This window comes from Phycodurus eques, chromosome 6 (assembly GCF_024500275.1).
Source record: "Phycodurus eques isolate BA_2022a chromosome 6, UOR_Pequ_1.1, whole genome shotgun sequence".
Classification (NCBI taxonomy): domain Eukaryota; kingdom Metazoa; phylum Chordata; class Actinopteri; order Syngnathiformes; family Syngnathidae; genus Phycodurus; species Phycodurus eques.
The window spans coordinates 1,356,849-1,376,743 of NC_084530.1; the positions used below are offsets into that span (position 1 = coordinate 1,356,849).

Genomic DNA, 19,895 nt, shown 5'->3' on the forward strand with positions numbered 1-19,895 from the left:
CCTGTCCACCAAGAGCCTGTCTCACCTCTTCCCGAAAAACTGCACAGCACTCGTCCTGTCTCAGCTTCCGCCACATGGTTCTCTTCTCTGCCTTTGTCTTCCTAATTTTCCTCCCCACCACCAGAGTCATTTTACACACCACCATCCAATGCTGTCGAGCCACACTCTCCCCTACCACTACTTTACAGTTGGTAACCTCCTTCAGATTACATCGTCCGTACAAGATGTAATCCACCTGCGTGCTTCTACCTCTGCTCTTGTAGGTCAACCTATGTTCGTGCCTCTTCTGGAAAAAAAGTGTTCACTCCAGCCATTTGCATCCTTTTTGCAAAGTCTACCACCATCTGTCCCTCCAAGTTCCTTTCCTGGATACCGTACTTACCCATCACTTCTTCATCACCCCTATTACCTTCACCAACATGTCCATTACAATCTACACCAATTACGACTCTCTCTCTCTGTCTGGGATGCTCAGAACTACATCATCTAGCTCCTTCCAGAATTTCTCTTTCACCACGAGGTGAAATCCTACCTGTGGTGCATAGCCGCTAATCACATTATACATAACACCCTCAATTTCAAGTTTCAGCCTCATCACTCGATCTTATACTCTTTTCACCTCCAAGACATTCTTAGCCAGCTCTTCTTTTAAAATAATCCCGAATTGTTCAAATTTAAGAATATATAAGAGTACCTCCAGTACAGACTGGAGTGTCTTTAAAAATTCAGCTGGCAGCCTGGATGAATATACGGACACTGTCACATCCTATATCAGTTTCTGTGAAGATGTGTGTGTACCAACAAAATAATTTCGCACATTCAACAACAACAAGCCGTGGTTCACTGCTAAACTTAAGCAGCTTCGCCAAGCTAAGGAGGACGCATATCAGAGTGGGGACAGGGCCCTGTATAATCGAGCTAGCAACCAGCTGACTAAACAAATTAACATTGCAAAGAGGAACTATGCAGCTAAGTTGGAAAAACAGTTTAGCGCTGAGAACAATAGCACACTCGCCAACGACTTGAATACCTTCTATTGCAGATTTGAAAAGGACAGTTTCACTCCACACACCCACCCGGCCGCACCCGCGACCACAATCACACCTCTGACTTCTGCGTTAACCATCCATGAACAGGATGTGAGACGCATCTTCAAACAACAAAAGATTAACAAAGCGGCAGGCCCGGACCATGTGTCCCCATCCTGCCTCCACGCCTGTGCGGACCAGCTTCACACAGATATTCAATAGATCTCTGGAACTGTGCGAATTTCCATCCTGTTTCAAACGCTCCATCCTGTTTCAAACGCTCCACCAGTCCCCAAGAAACCTGCAATCTCGGGTCTGAATGACTACAGGCCTGTCGCTTTGACATCTGTGGTCATGAAGTCCTTTGAACGTCTCGTGCTGGACCACCTCAAGAGTGTCACAGGTCCCCTGCTGGACCCCCTGCAGTTTGCCTACCAAGCGAACAGGTCTGCGGATGATGCAGTCAACATGGGACTGGGACAGTGTATACATTAATTACTGTATGTACTTCCTGTCATCTAACAGAAGAGCATTTATCTGTTCTGTCTGTCATTGCATTTGGAACTGGACCAAGACATTGCAGATTTCAGACCAGTTCCATCATTTTTTTCTGAGATTATTCCAAGATAATCTCCTAAAAGATGTCACATTGAGGTTTATTTTCTCTTCACATAAAAATACCTGTTCCTGTCTGCTGTCAATGATAACCAGGTCAGCATCTCTTTGCAGACAGTCCCGACGGCTGTTGTCCCAAGACCTCCTCTGCGAGGAAATATAGTAACAACTGCCGCTAAACTGTAGCCAGCCCTGCGGACAGCTCTCTTCCGTTGTACCTGCACACAGACGGGTTAACTCAATGTTGGATGGAGAACTGTTGCAACACAAAGCATACGTAGCAACAAACCAGGGATGTGCAGTCAGGGTAGGCAGAGCCTCACCTGCATGTGAAGGGTAAATAAATAATGACATAAAATTATTTTACATTTTAGTTCTCTGGTCTGTGCTTTTCATCTTTCATCTTTTTAAATTCGATAATATCCATGATTTCACAGTTACAATGGCTGAATTTGCACAGTTCCTGTTCAAATACATGGGTGAGATCGAAAGTGTGGCAGCAAGCAGCCAGTCTCCAGATTGTGCAATTCCTTGAAAAACACACTAGCAAAGTCAACTTCTGAATGGCTTAAAAAGACAAAATGAAAGTTTTGGAGTGGTCAAATTCCAGACTTGAATCTTATTGAAATGCAGTAGCATGACCTTAAATAGGCCGTTCATGCTCAAAAACTGTTTTTTTTTTTTTTTTTTTTTTTTTTTTTTGCTGAATTCAAACAATTCTGCAAGAAAGAGTGGGCCAAAATAATCTATACACAGATGTGAAAGACTCATTGCCAGTTATAGAAAACACTTAATTTCAGTTGCTGCTGCTGAAGATGGCCAAACCAGTTATTACATTAAGGGGACCATTATTTTTCATTTTGAATATATATTTTTTTTCCCTTAATAAAGGAAATCACAATTTAAAAATAGCCTTTTAAGTTCACTTGGGTTGTATTTGTCTGACATTTACATTGATTTGTCTGATGATCTTAAAACAAAGTGGGGAAACGATGCAAAAATATCAGAATTTGAGAAGAGGGCCAATACTTTTTCATACCGATATTTATGTGTGTGTGGAAAATACCTGCCACAAATTAGATTGGTATCTCTGTCTCCATTATTTTGAATGAAGATTTCCCCTCCCCCATAACAACCCTCACGACCATTTAATGAATATCTTGTTCACCTCCTATGCATTCATCGGATGAAAAGAGTGTTAAAATAAGTAAAAAAAATAAGTAAAAAAAGTAAGTGGTTGTATATAAACTTCACTCAATTAACTTTGGCTGAATTTTGTACAATTGTGGTATTTAATTTTACTCATTTTATTCATAAAATTGTGATGTTAATCTTCAGTTTCTTAATACGGTGCTCTAAAAGGCACGTTGAATATGTAAGCACAGTGTCGTAATGTAGTGATGTTTAAAAATAGGATGAAATTGTTTTCAGGTGCTATTTTTGAACAATAGGTGTTCTTTGTTGTTCCTAAATTAGCTGTAATAGTGGTTTGCGATTTAGCAACAGAAAAATCTGGGTCCCAGCGTGACAAGTTATTTGACAACCAATTGTTTATATTACTCTACTTAATAACTGGTTCTCAAATGTTGTCACCCTGGGACCTCCATTTTTTTTTTTTTTTTTTTTTTTTTAATTGTTGCAAAGTCACAACCCACGATTGCAAAAATTAGGAACAACAAAGAAAGTAATGTTCAAAAATAGCCTTTAAAAATGTGACTATCATTTTTAAATAAAACTACGAGTGCTTACATGGTGAAAGTGCATTTCAAAGCAGAAACTGAGGATGAACCTGCAACCCCAATTCCAATGAAGTTGGGACGTTAAATAAAAACAGAATACAATGATTTGAAAATCACGTTCAACATAGATTTAATTGAATACACTACAAAGACAAGATATTTAATGTTCAAACTGATAAACTTGATTGTTTTTCGCAAATAATCATTCACTTAGAATTTTATGGTTGAAACAACGTTCCAAAAAAGCTGGGACCGGTGGCAAAAAAGACTGAGAAAGTTGAGGAATGCTCAACAAACACCTCTTTGGAACATCCCACAGCTGAACAGGCTAATGGGGAACAGGTGGGTGCCATGATTGGGTAGAAAAGGAGCTTCCCTCAATTGCTCAGTCATTCACAAGCAAAGATGGGGCGAGGTTCACCTCTTTGTGAACAAGTGCGTGAGAAAATAGTCCAACAGTTTAAGGACAAAGTTCCTCAACGTACAATTGCAAGGAATTTAGGGATTGGGTTTGGAGAATCAAACTCAAAATATAGTTCGGCGCTACAACCGTAAGTGCAACTTGAAACTCTACTATGCAAAGCAAAAGCCATTTATCAGCTACACACAATCTGCTCTCTTTAACTTTGTCTCCAAAACATCGAACCTTGGCTGTCCCTCATTTCTAATTTTGTCCAATCTGGTCACTCCGAGAGCGAACCTCAACATCTTCATTTCCGCCACCTCCAGCTCTGCTTCCTGTTGTCTCTTCAGTGCCACTGTCTCTAATCTGTACATCATGGCTGGCCTCACCACTGTTTTATAAACATTGCCCGTCATCCTAGCAGAGACTCTTCTGTCACAAAACACACCTGACACCTTCCTACACCCGTTCCAACCTGCTTGGACCCGTTTCTTCACTTCCTGACCACACTCACCAATGCTCTGGACTGTTGACCCCAAGTATTAAATGTCCTCCACTCTTGCTATCTCTTCTCCCTCATAGCCTTACTCTTCCCCCACCACCCCTCTCATTCATGCACATATATTCTGCCTTACTTCGGCTCATCTTCATTCCTCTGATTTCCAGTGCATGCCTCAATCTTTCCAACTGTTCCTTCACCTGCTCCCTGCTTTCACTGCACACAATGTCATCTGCAAACATCATGGTCCACGGGGATTCCAGTCTAACCTCATCTGTCAGCCTATCCATCACCACTGCAAACAGGAAGGGACTCAGGGCTGATCCCTGATGCAGTCCCACCTCCACCTTAAATTCTTCTGTCACACCTACAGCACACCTCACCGCTGTTCTGCTGCCCTCGTACATGTCCTGTATCATTCTAACATACTTCTCTGCCACTCCAGACTTCCGCATGCAGTACCACAGTTCCTCTCTGGGTACTCTGTCATAGGCGTTCTCTAGATCTACAAAGACACAATGTAGCTCCTTCTGACCGTCTCTGTACTTTTCCATCAACATCCTCAAGGCAAATAATGCATCTGTGGTACTCTTTCTAGGCATGAAACCATACTGTTGCTTGCAAATACTCACTTCTGTCCTGAGTCTAGCCTCCACTACTCTTTCCAATAACTTCATTGTGCGCCTCATGAACTTCAGAATCAGAATCATCTTTATTTGCCATGTCCAAAAAACACACAAGGAATTTGTCTCCGGTAGTTGGAGCTGTAGTTGGAGCTGCTCTAGTACGGCAACAGACAGTCAATTGACCGAGAACACAGAGACATTGACAAAAAAAAAAAAAAAAAAAAGTCACTGAACAATGCTAGTTGTCTGGTAATGCCGGGGCATTTTTTATTTTTTTTTTCTGCATAGTTCCTCTTTGCAATGTTAATTTCTTTAGTAAGCTGGTTTCTAGCTCAATTATACAGGGCCCTGTCCCCGCTCTGATATGAATCTTCCTTAGCTTGGCGAAGCTGCTTAAGTTTAGCAGTGAACCACGGCTTGTTGTTGTTTGTAAGTGCAAAATGACTTTGTTGGGACACAAACCTCTTCACAGAAACTGATATAGGATGTGACAGTGTCCGTATATTCATCCAGGCTGCCAGCTGAATTTTCAAAGACACTCCAGTCTGTGCAATCTAAACAGCTTTGAAGTTCCATCTTTGCTTCATTGGTCCACTTTTTCACTGTAGGCTTTGCGCATTTACGTTCTTGCCTGTATGTCGGTATTAAGTAAATTAAGCAGTGATCAGACGAGCCCAGGGCTGCACGAGGTATAGCACGGTATGAGTTTTTTAGCGTAGTATAGCAGTGGTATAAAATATTATTTTCCCTGGTAGGACAGTCGATGTGCTGCTTGTATTTAGGGAGTTCGTGGTTGAGTTTAGCTTTGTTAAAGTCCCCAAGAATAATGAGGGGTGAGTCCGGGTGTTTTTTTTTTCATTTCGTTGACTTATTCTGCGAGCGTTAGCAGTGCGGCGTTCGTGTTAGCTTGAGGCGGGATGCACGCGCCAGCGAGAAGGAATGATGCGAACTCACGCGGCGAGTAGAATGGCTTACAGTTAAAAAACAGCAACTCCAAATGCAGGCTGCAGTGTATGCTGAGCTCCGTGACGTCCGTACACCATGTTTTGTTGATATAGAAGCATATCCCGCCGCCGTTTGTTTTCCCCGTTGATTCCATGTCGCGGTCTGCTCGGTGAATATGGAAGCCGGGAAGAATGACGGAGCCATCGGGTACAGCGTCGCAAAGCCAGGTCTCCGTGAAGCACATGGCCGCGGAACGTCCGAAGTCTTTACTGGTCTTTAACAGGAGATGAAGCTCGTCCATTTTGTTGGGTAGGGAGCGTACATTCGCGAGGTGGATTGACGGTAACGCCAATCTGTATCCTCTCTTCCGGAGTTTCACCTGGATGCCGGCTCGCTTCCCTCTGTGGCGTCGCCTCTGCCTCTGCCTCCATGCGCCGCTCCGGTGAGTAACTCGGGGAAAAAAACTGAGCGGATTTGCGAAAATTGGTGAAAGAAAGTCCGGCATAGCCTCCTTGATGCTTAGCAAGTCTCCCCTTGTGTAAGTGAGTCGTGTAATGTCTCCAAAGACGCACGAAAAACACAAAAACTATACTAGAGAGCGCGTAACCTTAACTCTATTACTTGCGTGTAACTTTATTCCTCTATAGTTCGCACAGCTCTGCACATCACCCTTGTTCTTAAAAATGGGCACCAGCACACTTTTCCTCCATTCTTCAGGCATCTTCTCACCCGCTATAATTCTATTGACCAAGCTAGATGCTTCCATACTTCCACAGGAATGTCATCAGGACCAACTGACTTTCCATTTTTCATCCTCTTTTCTGCCTTTCTAACTTCCTCCTTACTAATCATTGCCACTTCCTGGTCCACCACACTTGCCTCTTCGACTCTCCCTTCTCTCTCATTTTCCTCATTTATCAACTCCTCGAAGTATTCTTTCCATCTATCTTGCACACAACTGTCACCAGTCAACATATTTCCATCTATATCCTGAATCACCCTAACCTGCTGCACATCCTTCCCATCTCTATCCCTCTGTCTGGCCAGCCTGTAGAGATCCTTTTTTCCTTCTTTAGTGTCCAACCTGGCAAACATGTCATCATATGCCTCTTGTTTGGCCTTTGCCACCTCTACCTTTGCCCTGTGTCGCATCTCAATGTATTCCTTTTGCCTCTCCTCGGTCCGCTCAGTGTCCCACTTCTTCTTAGTTAACCTTTTTCCTTGTATGATTTCCTGTACTGTGAGGTTCCACCAGGAATTCTCCTTCTCTCCTTTCCTGCGAGAGATACACCAAGTACTCTCCTGGTTGCCTCTCTGGTCACCTTGGCTGCAGTGGTCCAGTCTTCTGGAAGCTCGTCCTGTCCACCGAGAGCCTTCTCACCTCTTCCCGAAAAGCTGCAAACACTCGTCCTGTCTCAGCTTCCACCACATGGTTCTTTGCTCTGCATTTGTCTTCCTAATCTTCCTAATCCACCACAGTCATTTTATACACCACCACCCTATGCTGTCTAGCCACACTCTCCTCTACCACTACCTTACAGTCGGTAACCTCCTTCAGATTATATCGTCTGCACAAGATGTATTCCACCTGCGTGCTTCTACCTCTGCTCTTGTAGGTCACCCTATGTTCCTGCCTCTTCTGTTAAAAAGTGTTCACTACAGCCATTTGCATCCTTTTTGCAAAGTCTACCACCATCTGTCCCTCCAAGTTCCTTTCCTGGATGCCGTACTTACCCATCACTTCTTCATCACCCCTATTTCCTTCACCAACATGACCATTAAAATATGCACCAATCTCGACGCTCTCTCTGTCTGGGATGCTCAGAACTACTTCGTCTAGCTCCTTCCAGAATTTCTCTTTCACCTCTAGGTCACATCCTACCTGTGGGGCATAGCAGCTAATCACATTATACATAACAACCTCAATTTCAAATTTCAGCCTCATCACTCGATCGGATACTCTTTTCACCTCCAAGACATTCTTAGCAAACTCTTCTTTTAAAATAACCCCGACTCCATTTCTCTTCCCATCTACACCATGGTAAAATAATTTAAACCCTGCCCCTAAACTTCTAGCCTTACTGTCTTTCCACCTGATCTCGTGGAGACACAATAGATAAACTTTTCTCTTAATCATCATGTCAACCAACTCCCGAGATTTTCCTGTCATAGTCCCCACATTCAGCTCTAGGCTCTGTGAATATACGATCACGATGATTAATAAAAAGCCACTGACAAACGTGCATTCCACCATTAGTAAATACAGTGCAAATTGTGAGTTGCTACGTGTGAATATAATTTTTCATACTACTGAATGTGTCGAACCACTGGCAATAGCGATACGGCAGAACAGCTGTGGGGTGGTGAGGTGCTGCCCCCCTTATCTCTACGGTCTTCCAGCCGGTCGAGCCTGTTAGGGCCCGCAGGAGTCTAGCCTCTTAACACACTTCACGCACATTTTTATTCCTCACACACATTTCGCACATTCAGCACATTAACATATCATTGAGGGTCCCCTGGGGGGCTGGCACGAGGCATGATGAGCGGTACGCCAGGCCGGGTCCTGGCACATATGTGCTTGTCTCTGGTCCGGTTGCCCCCCTTCTGTTCTCGGCCGGTCCTCCAGGTTGAAAACATCATACACTCCTCAGTAGGGGGAGGGCAGTGTCGGGCTGGGCAGGACACTCGGCCAGGTGTTCCGGCACACCGGCCTGCTCTGTCTTTTTTTATTTTTTTTTTACTTTTATAAATACACCACATACATTCACACATCCTTTGGGGAGCTAGTTGGCCTGGGTGGGAGTGATGGTTGCGGGTCATCACCCACCAATGACACCCCACCACACATGATCACAGTACCGGAACAATGTTTGGCAGTTTGGGACCTGGCAACAAGAGTAATAGGGTGGGTATTCATATTTCTCTTGGCTTGACTCCTGGGGCATATGTCCCCACATTCGGTTGATGGGCCACGCGGAGATTGGTCCCCCCCCACCTCTCCCGCCTGAGTCCCCCCTTCCTCTCTCCACTTCTTTGCCCTCACCTGTCATTGCTCCTGGCAGCGGCTTTACATGGGCTCGCTTTTGGCGGACTGTGACCTTTTCGGGTGGCAGCTGGCTCCTGCATTGGGCCCTGTTGGTGGTTGGGGCCCCCATGCTCTCCGGGGGCGCGCTGGGTAGCGGGTGGGGGAAGATTGGGCGTGAGGGGTGGTGGTCCGATACCCTTGCCCCTCCCTTTGGGACTGATCGGGGCGCTTCGGTTGTGCTGAGGGACCGCCCTGGGTCCTGGCTGGCTTTTCCATTTTCGTACGCCTCATTTTCTTACTCTCTTTTACCCTCAGTGTTATTTTCTTTTTGTAGTTGTAGTTGTGTGTTTCATTAAATATACCATAAAATTCCACTCTTGATCGTATTCTGTGTGTTCTGAATTTAAATAAACCTCTGTAACTGAGGACTCAAAATTTCGTAGTGTCGCAACCTCCAGATTAAGACTGATTAAAAAAGGTTTGTCGTCATTTCGCCTTAAGTAAAACTTGAAAAACAAATTGACGTGGTGCCCTTTTCCGAGACATTAACAAACAATTAAATTCAAAATTACGATAAAACGGAAGTAACGCAAACGTCTCTCCCGGCTTATTACTTTCTCGTAAATTAATTAAATTCTTATTTGACAGACACCCGGAGGACATGCAACAACTCACCAAAAGAACAAGATGAGAGAGGACAGAAAAGACAGGACAGGATGTGGCAAATGAGCAGGCAGTGCGACTGATGAGTGGTGCGGTGGGATGCTTTTTATTGCGTCTTAACACCTGTAAGAACCTGTCAGTTGATATCTTAATATAACCCGTGTTATTATTAGTGGTCCCAGCACAAGCAATTAAAGCCTATAGCGTGTGTATGGAACTTATTAGTGAATGAACATCATGTCACATGCATATGACAGACATGCAAACACCAAAGGCATGAAAAATGTGACCAAAAAAAACACATTGTAGAGGAGATCTGGGGGCATATTTTTGATTTTAACATAAATTAAGCAATCTGGAAGACTCGGAAGAGTACAATAAGGCAAAAAAAACTTTCTTCACACAGAAAAACTTATTTACACCACTCAAGCACATGTTGATGGACAAAATGTAAGACTAAAATAAAATTTGCCTCACTACTTTTTTGTTCTGGCCTCCAACTTCACCCAAGCCCATCTCCACCTGCACCTGTTGCCTGCTTCGAGCTGTGCCACGTGAATAGCATCCTCCTCTTTCAGCACTCTCATTCTTGAAAAGAATTGACTAAAATCATTAATGCTAATGCTTCATCCAGGAAAATAGTAAGTACAATATTTTTCAGTTTTCATTGTTCATTTCTGAATTAGAAGTTAGTTCATTCTGTGTTGTGACATAATCCCTAACATCGCTCTGTCGCTTAATACATTTAACATTAACATCCCTCAACTAATTAGATGATTGTAGCCGCATTTCCTAATTAATACAAGATGTACTAGTGGATAAACTCGTCGCCCATGTTGCATGTGCTTTGCGGTTCCTTTGGGACCACAACGAGGGCCATGATCCGCAGCACCTCAATGCGAAAATACAAAAGACCAGTGCAACAAATACGACATTGGCTGATCTGATGAACAAAAATGTTGCTTAAACATAAGAATACCAATAGATGATGTCCGCTCCAGAGGTGGGTAGAGTAGCCAAACATTATCCTCAAGTAAGAGTACTGTTACTTGACAATATGACTCAAGTAAAAAGTAGTTCCCCAAAACATTAAGAGTAAAAAGTACACAGCAAAAATGACTCAAGTACTGAGTAAATCGTGAGTAACCTGATTTTTTTAACCACAGCATGAACATCAATAAAAAAAAATTACAAAATAAAATGTGAATGTGCAAATTCTGATGCTGCTGTGTATGTGTGTGCATGTGTGTGTGTGTATGCACCGTCAAAACAAACAAAAACAAAAAAAAGAAAAAAAAAAAGAAAGAAAAATCAGAAATTTACTGCACTGTGTTTTCTCAAGTTATAAATTAGCTGAAATTTGGGCAGACAGTGCCAGACAAATACTACAATACATGAAAGCTGTTGTTTTTGTTCATCTAAATGTAAACACGAGTAGCGGGCCCTTGCCTTCATGATAACGACGAGATTGCCAACATGGCTGCCACGTCGGCACGACAATCAGCGGGGCTGGCTTATGTTAATACTTATGCCCGGGAAGCCCAATGGAAGACGTGTGAGGTCATGTGACTTTCTTATGTCGTTTGATTGGTGAACTAGATTTAAACGTCACTATTGCTTAAATTTGATTGACGCAAACAGCGCCCTTCCCATGGGCTCACCACCTGTGGGAGGGGCCATAGGAGTCGGGTGCAGTGTGACCTGGGCAGTGGCCGAAGGCAGGGACCTTGGCGATCCGATCCCCGGCTACAGAAGCTGGCTCTCGGGACGTGGAATGTCACATCTCTGGCAGGGAAGGAGCCCGATCATGGTGTGTGAGGTCGAGAAGTTCCGACTAGATATAGTCGGACTCGCCTCTACACACAGCTTGGGCTCTGGTACCAGTCCTCTTGAGAGGGGTTGGACTCTCTTCCACTCTGGAGTTGCCCACGGTGAGAGGCGCCGAGCAGGTGTGGGTATACTTATTGCCCCCCGGCTCGGCGCCTGTACGTTGGGGTTCACCCCAGTGGACGAGAGCGTAGCTTCACTCCGCCTTCGGGTGGGGGGACGGGGCCTGACTGTTATTTATGCCTATGCACCAAACAGCAGTTCAGAGCACCCACCCTTTTTGGAGTTCTTAGAAGGGGTGCTGGAGAGCGCTCCCGCTGGTGACGCCATCGTTCTACTGGGGGACTTCAATGCTCACGTGGGCAATGACAGTGAGACCTGGAAGGGAGTGATTGGGAGTAATGGCCCCCCTGATCAGAGCCCGAGTGGTCTTCTGCTATTGGACGTCTGTGCTCACAACGGATTGTCCATAACGAACACCATTTTCAAGTATAAGGGTGTCCAGATATGCACTTGGCACCAGGACACCCTAGGTCGCAGTTCGATGATTGACTTTCTGGTCGTGTTATCGGACTTGCGGCCGCATGTCTTGCACACTCGGGTGAAGAGAGGGGCAGAGCTGTCAACTGATCACCACCTGGTGGTGAGTTGACTCCAAGTTGGTTGACTCCAATGGGCCGGTCCGAGGTGGCAGGCCCAAACGTATTGTGAGGGTCTGCTGGGAATGTCTGGCAGAATCCCCTGTCAGAAGGAGTTTCAACTGCCACGTGCAGCAGAACTTCACCCACGTCCTGGGGGAGGCAGGGGATATTGAGTCCGAGTGGACCATGTTCCGCGCCTCTATTGCCAAGGTGGCCGACAGCTGTGGCCGTAAGGTAGTCGGTGCCTGTGGTGGCGGCAATCCCCGAACCCGTTGGTGGACACCAGCGGTGAGGGATGCTGTCAAGCTGAAGGAGGAGTCCTATCATGCCTTTTTGGACTGTGGGACTCCTGAGGCAGCTGATGGGTACCGGCTGGCCAAGCGGAATGCGGCTTTGGTGGTCCCTGAGGCAAAAACCCAGGTGTGGGAGGAGTTCGGTGAGGCCATGGAGAACAACTTCCGGACGGCTTCGAGGAAATTCTGGTCCACCATTCGGCGTCTCAGGAAGGGGGAGCAGTGTACCATCAACACTGTGTATAGTGGGGGATGAGGCGCTGCTGACCTCGACTCGAGACGTTGTGAATCGGTGGTGAGAATACTTCGAGGACCTCCCCAATTCCACCGACACGCCTTTCCATGAGGGAGCAGAGTCTGGGTTCTCTGAGGCGGGCTTCCTATGTCTGGGGTTGAGGTCACCGAGATGGTTAAAAGCTCTTCGGTGGCAAGGCCCCGGGGGTCGATGAGATTCGCACGGAGTTCATACAGGCTCTGGATGTTATGGGGCAGTCCTGGTTGACACGCCTCCGCAACATCGCATGGACATCGGGGACAGTGTTTTATTGGCAGACTGGGGTGGTGGTCCCCCTTTTTAAGAAGGGGGACCGGATGGTGTGTTCCAACTACAGGGGGATCACACTCCTCAGCCTCCCTGGTAAGGTCTATTCAGAGGTGCTGGAGAGGAGTGTCCGTCGGGAAGTTGAATCTCAGATTCAGGAGGAGCGGTGTGGTTTTCGTCCTGACCGTAGAACAGTGGACCAGCGCTTCACCCTCGGCAGGGTCCTCGAGGGTGCATGGGAGTTCGCCCAACCAGTCTACATGTGTTTTGTGGACTTGGAGAAGGCCTTCGACCATGTTCCTCGGGGAGTCCTGTGGAGGGTGCTTCGGGAGTATGGGGTACCGAACCACCTGATCCCTGTACGACCAGTGTCAGAGTTTGGTACGCATTGCCGGCAGTCAGTCGGACTCATTTCCAGTGAGGGTTGGACTCCGCCAAGGCTGCACTTTGTCACCGATTCTATTCATATTTTTTATGGACAGAATTTCTAGGAGCAGCCGAGTCATAGAGGGGGTCCGGTTTCTTTTTGCAGATGATGTGGTTCTGTTGGCTTCATCAGGCCGTGATCTCCAACTCTCACTGGAGTGGTTCGCAGCCGAGTGTGAAGCGGCTGGGATGAGAATCAGCACCTCTAAATCTGAGACCATGGTCCTTAATCGTAAAAGGGTAGAGTGCCCTCTCCAGGTCGGGGATGAAATCCTTCCCCAAGTTAAGGAGTTTAAATTTCTTGGGGTCTTGTTCACGAGTGAGGGAAGAATGGAACGGGAGATCGACAGGCGAATCGTCGTCGAAGTCGTCGTCTCGCGCATGAAATAGTTGATCAATAAAAGTAGCAAGCGACATTTAGATAATCGAAACGGAGTATAAGTACCATTACTTCTTAACAGCAGAAGCAGAAGTGTTTTTTTCTGGTCTCATCAACTCCTGTGACTTATCCAAAGCAGGTTAAACATTTCTTGAAGCACTATGCAAGCACAAGGTAGCCCCCAAGGACCACGGGTACCCGCTGGTCTGTTCTAAAAATTGCTCACCACTGATGTGACATTGTGAGTTACTAAGTGTTATTTATTTAAACTTTACCTGAAACATGTTTAATAAAGGGCGGCACGGTAACCGACTGGTTAGCACATCTGCCTCACAGTTCTGAGGATTGGGGTTCAAATCCCGGCCCCGCCTCTGTGGAGTTTGCATGTTCTCTCCGTGCCTATGTGGGTTTTCTCCGGGTACTCCGGTTTCCTCCCACATCCCAAAAACATGCGTGGTCGGTGCATTGAAGACTCTAAATTGCCCGTAGGTGTGAATGGTCATTTGTTTACATGTGCCCTGCGATTGACTGGTGACCAGTTCAGGGTGTGGCCCGCCTCTCGCCCGAAGATAGCTTGGGTAGGCTCCAGCACGCCCACAACCCTCGTGAGGATAAGCGGTACAGAAAATGGTTGGATGGATGTTCAATTATGGACCATACATTATATATTTTATTTAAAAATAAAATGGATCTTCAATGGGAAAAAGTTTTTATTTACCCAAATTTGTCAAACTAACAGATTTTAGAGCTGTAATTTAAATAGTGTGATACAGTGGTATTTTTGCTCAACCGTCAGAATCTGATACTGTCCCATGCCAAATGGAGTGCGCTCACCGGGTCAAGGAAGAGCTCCTGCCCCAAGTGGAAGAGTTCAAGTATCTTGGGGTCTTGTTCACGGTGAGGGAAGAAAGGAGCGGGTGATCGACAGATGGATAAGCGCATTGTCTGCAGTGACGCGAACTCTGTATCGGTCTGTTGTGGTAAAGGAGCTGAGCCGAAAAGTGAAGTCCTACCCTCACCTATGTTCTTGAGATCGAGAGAACAAGATTGTGGATAAAAGAGGTCATATTAGTTTCCTCCACAGGGTGTCTGGGCTCACCCTTAGCGATAGGGTGAGAAGCACGGTCATCCGTGAGGGGCTGAGAATCAAGTCGCTTCTCCTCCAAATCGATAGGAGCCAGATGAGGTGGCTCAGGCATCTGATTAGGATGCCCCATGGACGCCTCCCTGGTGAGGTGTTCTAAGCACGTCCCACCGGGAGGAGGCCCTGGAAGAGCTTGACGAAGTGGCTGGGGAGAGGAAACTCTCTGCTTCCCTTCTTAAACTGCTGCCCCTGGGACCAGTCCCTGGATAAGCTGAAGAAAATGTATAGATGGATAAAAAGTTTTTTTTTTCTAGTTTTTTATTTTAAACTGCTAAGTCTACATTTAACTTTTCTAGGGTCGCAAGATAGATACCCACCCCCCTTTGACTGTAGGAGAAGACAATAAACTGTAATAAAGGCTAAATAAACCGGAGGAGAATATAGAGAAATCACTAAAGATGGTGCCTAACAGTGTAGTCGCCTCGGTTACGTGCTCTCTAGTGTTGTCGATGTTTTTGTGTTTCGTTGGTCTTTGGAAACATTACGCAACTCACTTACACAAGGGAAGAATTGCTCAATATTAGGGAGTCTACCGTTGAAATTCTTTCACAAATCCGCAAATTTGTTTTCTCCGAGTTACTAACCAGATGCCACTCCTGTTGATACACCTCGCGAATCTACGCTCCCTACCCAACAAAATGGACGAGCTTCATCTTCTCACAAAAATCAGTCAAGACGTTGGACGTTCCGCCGCCCTATGATTCATGGAGACATGGCTTTGTAAACGCGTCCCCGATGGTGGCGTAATGCTTCCGGGCTTCCAACTACACCAGACAGACGCGTCACGGAGTTATCGGGGAAAACAAAAGGCAGGGGGATATGCTTCTATAACGAAAAATGGTGTACCGAGGTCACGGCGCTCAGCACACACTGCAGAACCGGACTTGGAGTCGGTGTTTTTGAACTGTAAGGGCATTTTATTCGCCGCGTGAGTTTGCATCTTTCATACTCACGGGTATTTACATTCCTCCTCAAGCTAACACGAAGGCCGCATTGCTAATGCTCGCTGAACAAGTAAAAGAAATTGAAAAAAAAGCGCCCAGATTCACCCCTCATTATTCTTGGAGATTTTAACAAAGCTAAACCACCAACTCCCTAAATACAAGCACCACATCGACTGTCCTACCAGAGAAAATAAAATTCTAGACCACTGCTATACTACGCTATATAACGCATACCGTGCTATCCCCCGTGCTGCTCTGGGCTCGTCAGATCACTGCTTAATTCACGTGATGCCAGCATACAGGAAAAAACTTAAATGTGCAAAGCCAAAAGTGAAAGTGAAAAAGTGGACCAATGAAGCAAAGCTATAACTTAAAATCTGTTTAGACTGCACTGACTGCAATGTCTTTGAAACTTCAACTGGCAGCCTGGATGAATATACGGATACTGTTACATCCTATATCAGTTTCTGTGAAGATCTGTGTGTACCAACAAAGTAATTTCGCACCTTCAATAACAACAAGCCGTGGCTCACTACCAAACATAAGCAACTTCACCATGCTAAAGAGGACGCCGATCAAAGTGGGGATAGAGCCCTGTATAATCGCGCGAGAAACCAGCTGACTAAAGAAATGAACATTGCAAAGAGAATTTATGCAGTTAAGATAGAAAAACAGTTTACAGCTCACGACTAACTCAGTCTGGCGTGGATTACAATCGTTTACCAATTACAAGCGACCATCCTCCCAAGATGACAACAACAAAGGACGAGCTGACGACTTGAACACCTTCTTCTGCAGATTTGAAAAGGACCTTTTCACACCCCCACCCAGCCGCGACACAGACCGCCACCACACTTCTGACCCCCCCGCGTTGACGATCCATGAACAGGATGTGAGACGTATCTTCAAACAAGAAAAGATCAACAAATCAGCAGGCCCAGACCTTGTGTCCCCATCCTGCCTCAAAGTCTGTGCGGACCAGCTCGCTCCAGTCTTCACACAGATCTTTAACAGATCTCTAGAACTGTGTGAGGTACCATCATGTTTCAATCGCTCCACCATCATCCCAGACCCCAAGAACTCTGCAATCTCGGAATGTGAATGACTACAGGCCTGTCGCCATGACATCTGAGGTCAAGAAGTCCTTTGAACGCCTCGTGCTGGACCATCTCAAGAGCGTCACAGATGCCCTGCTGGACCCACTACAGTTTGCCTACTGAGCAAACAGGCCTTTTGATGACGCAGTCAACATGGGACTGCACTTCATCCTAGAACACCTTGACCGCACGGGGACCTATGCGAAAGATCCTGTCCATGGACTTCAGCTCTGCGTTCAACATCATCATCCCCAAACTCTTCTCCTCCAAGCTTCCCCAGCTCAGCGTCTCGCCTGCCATCTGCCAGTGGATTTATGGTTTCCTGACGGGCAGGACACAGCAGGTGAACACCACCTCATCTAGGGCGCCACAAGGATGTGTCCTCTCTCCGCTGCTCTTCTCTCTCTACATTAATGACTGCACCTCAACGTACCCGGCTGTCAAACTCCTGAAGTTTGCAGGTGACACCACAGTCATCAGCCTCATCAAAGAGGGTGACGAGTTTGCGTATTGACAGGAAGTGGAGCGGCTGGAGCTGTGGTAGGGCCGACACAACCTGGAGCTGAACACGCTCAAGACTGGAAAGATCATCGTTGATTTCAGGAGGCATCGTTCGCCACAGCTGCCCCTCCCGCTCTCCACCTGCTCTGTGTCAACCGTCGAGACCTTCAAGGTCCTGGTAATTACAGCCTCTCAGGACCTGAAGTGAGAGACCAACATCAACTCCATCCTCAAAAAGGCCCAGCAGAGGATGCATTTCCTGCGGCTTCCGATGAAGCATGGCCTGCCACTGGAGCTGTTGAGGCAGTCCTACACAGCAGTCATAGAATCAGTCCTGTGTTATCCATCACAGCTTGGTTTGGTGCTGCCACAAAAAAAGGACAAACTCCGACTGCAACAGATAATCAAAACTGTTGAAAACAATTGTCTGCACCCGCCTATCTACCCTTGAGGACTTGCACGCTGCCAGAACTAAGAGCATGCAAAATCCTCTTTGACCCTCCACATCCCGGTCACCACCTCTTCCAGCAGCCATCTCAGGTAGGTGCTGTCGAACAATGCAAACCAGAACTACCACATATTCCAACAGCTTCGTCCCTCTGGCCATTATCTCCTTAAACAGGCAACCTATAATTCCATTGCAACATGCTGCCAATTTTGTCTTGAGATTGTAGACATATCTCTATTGGGCCAAGTATACATTATTTGTGCACTCACTGTAGTAATCTCGCCACTCTGCACGACTTGGATATCTACTTTTGACCAATACTGGCCACTCATGTGGTTGAGAAGTATCTGCACCATTTGCACAAGAAGAAGAAGAAAAAGAGGAAGAAGAAGCAGAATCACCACCTTTTATTGTCATGAACATGCATGCATGCACATGAAATTTGTTCTCTGCTTTTAACCCATCACAGTGAACACTTAAACGTTAGTGTAAATTACTAGGACTCTGCCTCATTTGGACAATTGTCCAAAAAAAATAAAAATAAATAAATAAATATGTCCTGGCATTACCACATTACTGTTAACCTCTTGTTGCTCAGTGACTGTATTTGATGTTTTTATGTCTCAAAAGTATTCACTGTCAATTGATGGTCTGTTGTCGTACGAGAGCGGCTCCAACTGCCGGATACAAATTCCTTGTGTGTTTTTGACATACTTGGCAAGATGATTCTGAGAAAGGCAGACTCCAATCTGACTGGTCGCCAGTGAATCATAGCACAGACAGCGTTTCACACTCGCATCCCCACACATATACTTGCAGTCAGGAACGCAATTGTACAGACATGTCAATTAAAAACTATTTTGATTCACAAGTCATCAGAGTACCTATATATAAGGTATTAACCACCAATAAACGTTTTCGGGGTTGGTGCCCACCAAAAAAGTTAAAAGAAACATTGCTGAACAATAATTGGGAAAAAAAATCCAATAGGTGTATCCGGGGGTCCACTGTAATACAAAATCACTCTTGTTTCTGTCATATTTAAATTTCTTGAGATGATGAATTTAGGGTTTGTCATCCAAATGTTTTTGTTTGAAATCTATCACTGCAGTTTCTACACAAGTTTCATTTTTTTAATTGAACGACTGAAATAAATTGCATTTCCCACAAACCTCACTGAAATGCACCTGTATATTAGCATGCACATCAATGTTTAACTCAAGCAGTCAAAGCAATTGAATGATGAAATGTTTTGAAAATTATTGGTGTGAATGCTTGTCTTTCAGAAATGAGCCACATTAGCACCAGTAATGGAGCTCCAACATTTATGAGGTAGCTCACTGTGACTCAGTCTCAGTGTGATGTTGAGAACTGCTTGAAGAACACACAGCAGCCCAAAGCCCACCAGAACCACATAGATAGGTCTTGATTCTGCCAAAACACACATAGACACACTTAGTTAAAAATCAGCAAAAAAAAAAATCTAAACTATCAACTGAATGAGGAAATTAAACTATTCAATACAGATATTAAGCAGACTCGAAACTCACAAATAATTAGTCCCATTTTACCTACTTGGCAGAGTCTTTTCTGTTGTGTCCGCTTGTCCATTTTTTGGAAATTGCTCATATTCACCAACTTCAATGCTGACTTGAGGACCATTAGAATGAAACACCACAGCCATGTTTAAGCAGAAGCAGTAACGTACGTTGTTTCTGCTGTTGTATACAAGGAAATATTCCACCATATCCTTCCTGTCACAAGCCTTATGCCACTTGTTTTTCAGGTGTTATATGTCTCATTTGAGAAACATATGCTGTTTATATTTGTAACATACTATGCAATTTAGGTTTTTGGGGAATTTTGACAACCCATCTTCCTTTAACATTTTTTAGCACCAACAATTACTTTTCAAGAATTATTGTCACAAGAAGGAAAATGACTGAAAATGAAGCGAGACAAGTGTTGCATCTCATCCAACAGCACTTGACCTTTGAAGCACACGATGATTGCATTGGAGACAAATATAACAAGAAGCATCTTCTTGACAAAACTGTTGAAACGTGAGCACAAACTATCACCAGCCTGACACAAAAGTGAGAAAGAAAAAA

General features: G+C 45.3%; 1 protein-coding gene across 1 annotated transcript in view; it reads right to left on the reverse strand.

Moving 5' to 3' along the window:
* Positions 1-19,468, reverse strand: part of LOC133403686 (CD209 antigen-like protein E) — a 34,643-nt gene extending 15,175 nt beyond the window's left edge. The window contains exons 1-3 of the mRNA XM_061678816.1: positions 19,360-19,468; positions 19,126-19,215; positions 1,710-1,861 (exon numbers count right to left, since the gene is read on the reverse strand). Of these exons, the coding sequence (XP_061534800.1) occupies positions 1,710-1,861; positions 19,126-19,215; positions 19,360-19,468 (351 nt within the window). The remainder of the gene's footprint in view (positions 1-1,709; positions 1,862-19,125; positions 19,216-19,359) is intronic.
* Positions 19,469-19,895: the final 427 nt, after the last annotated feature.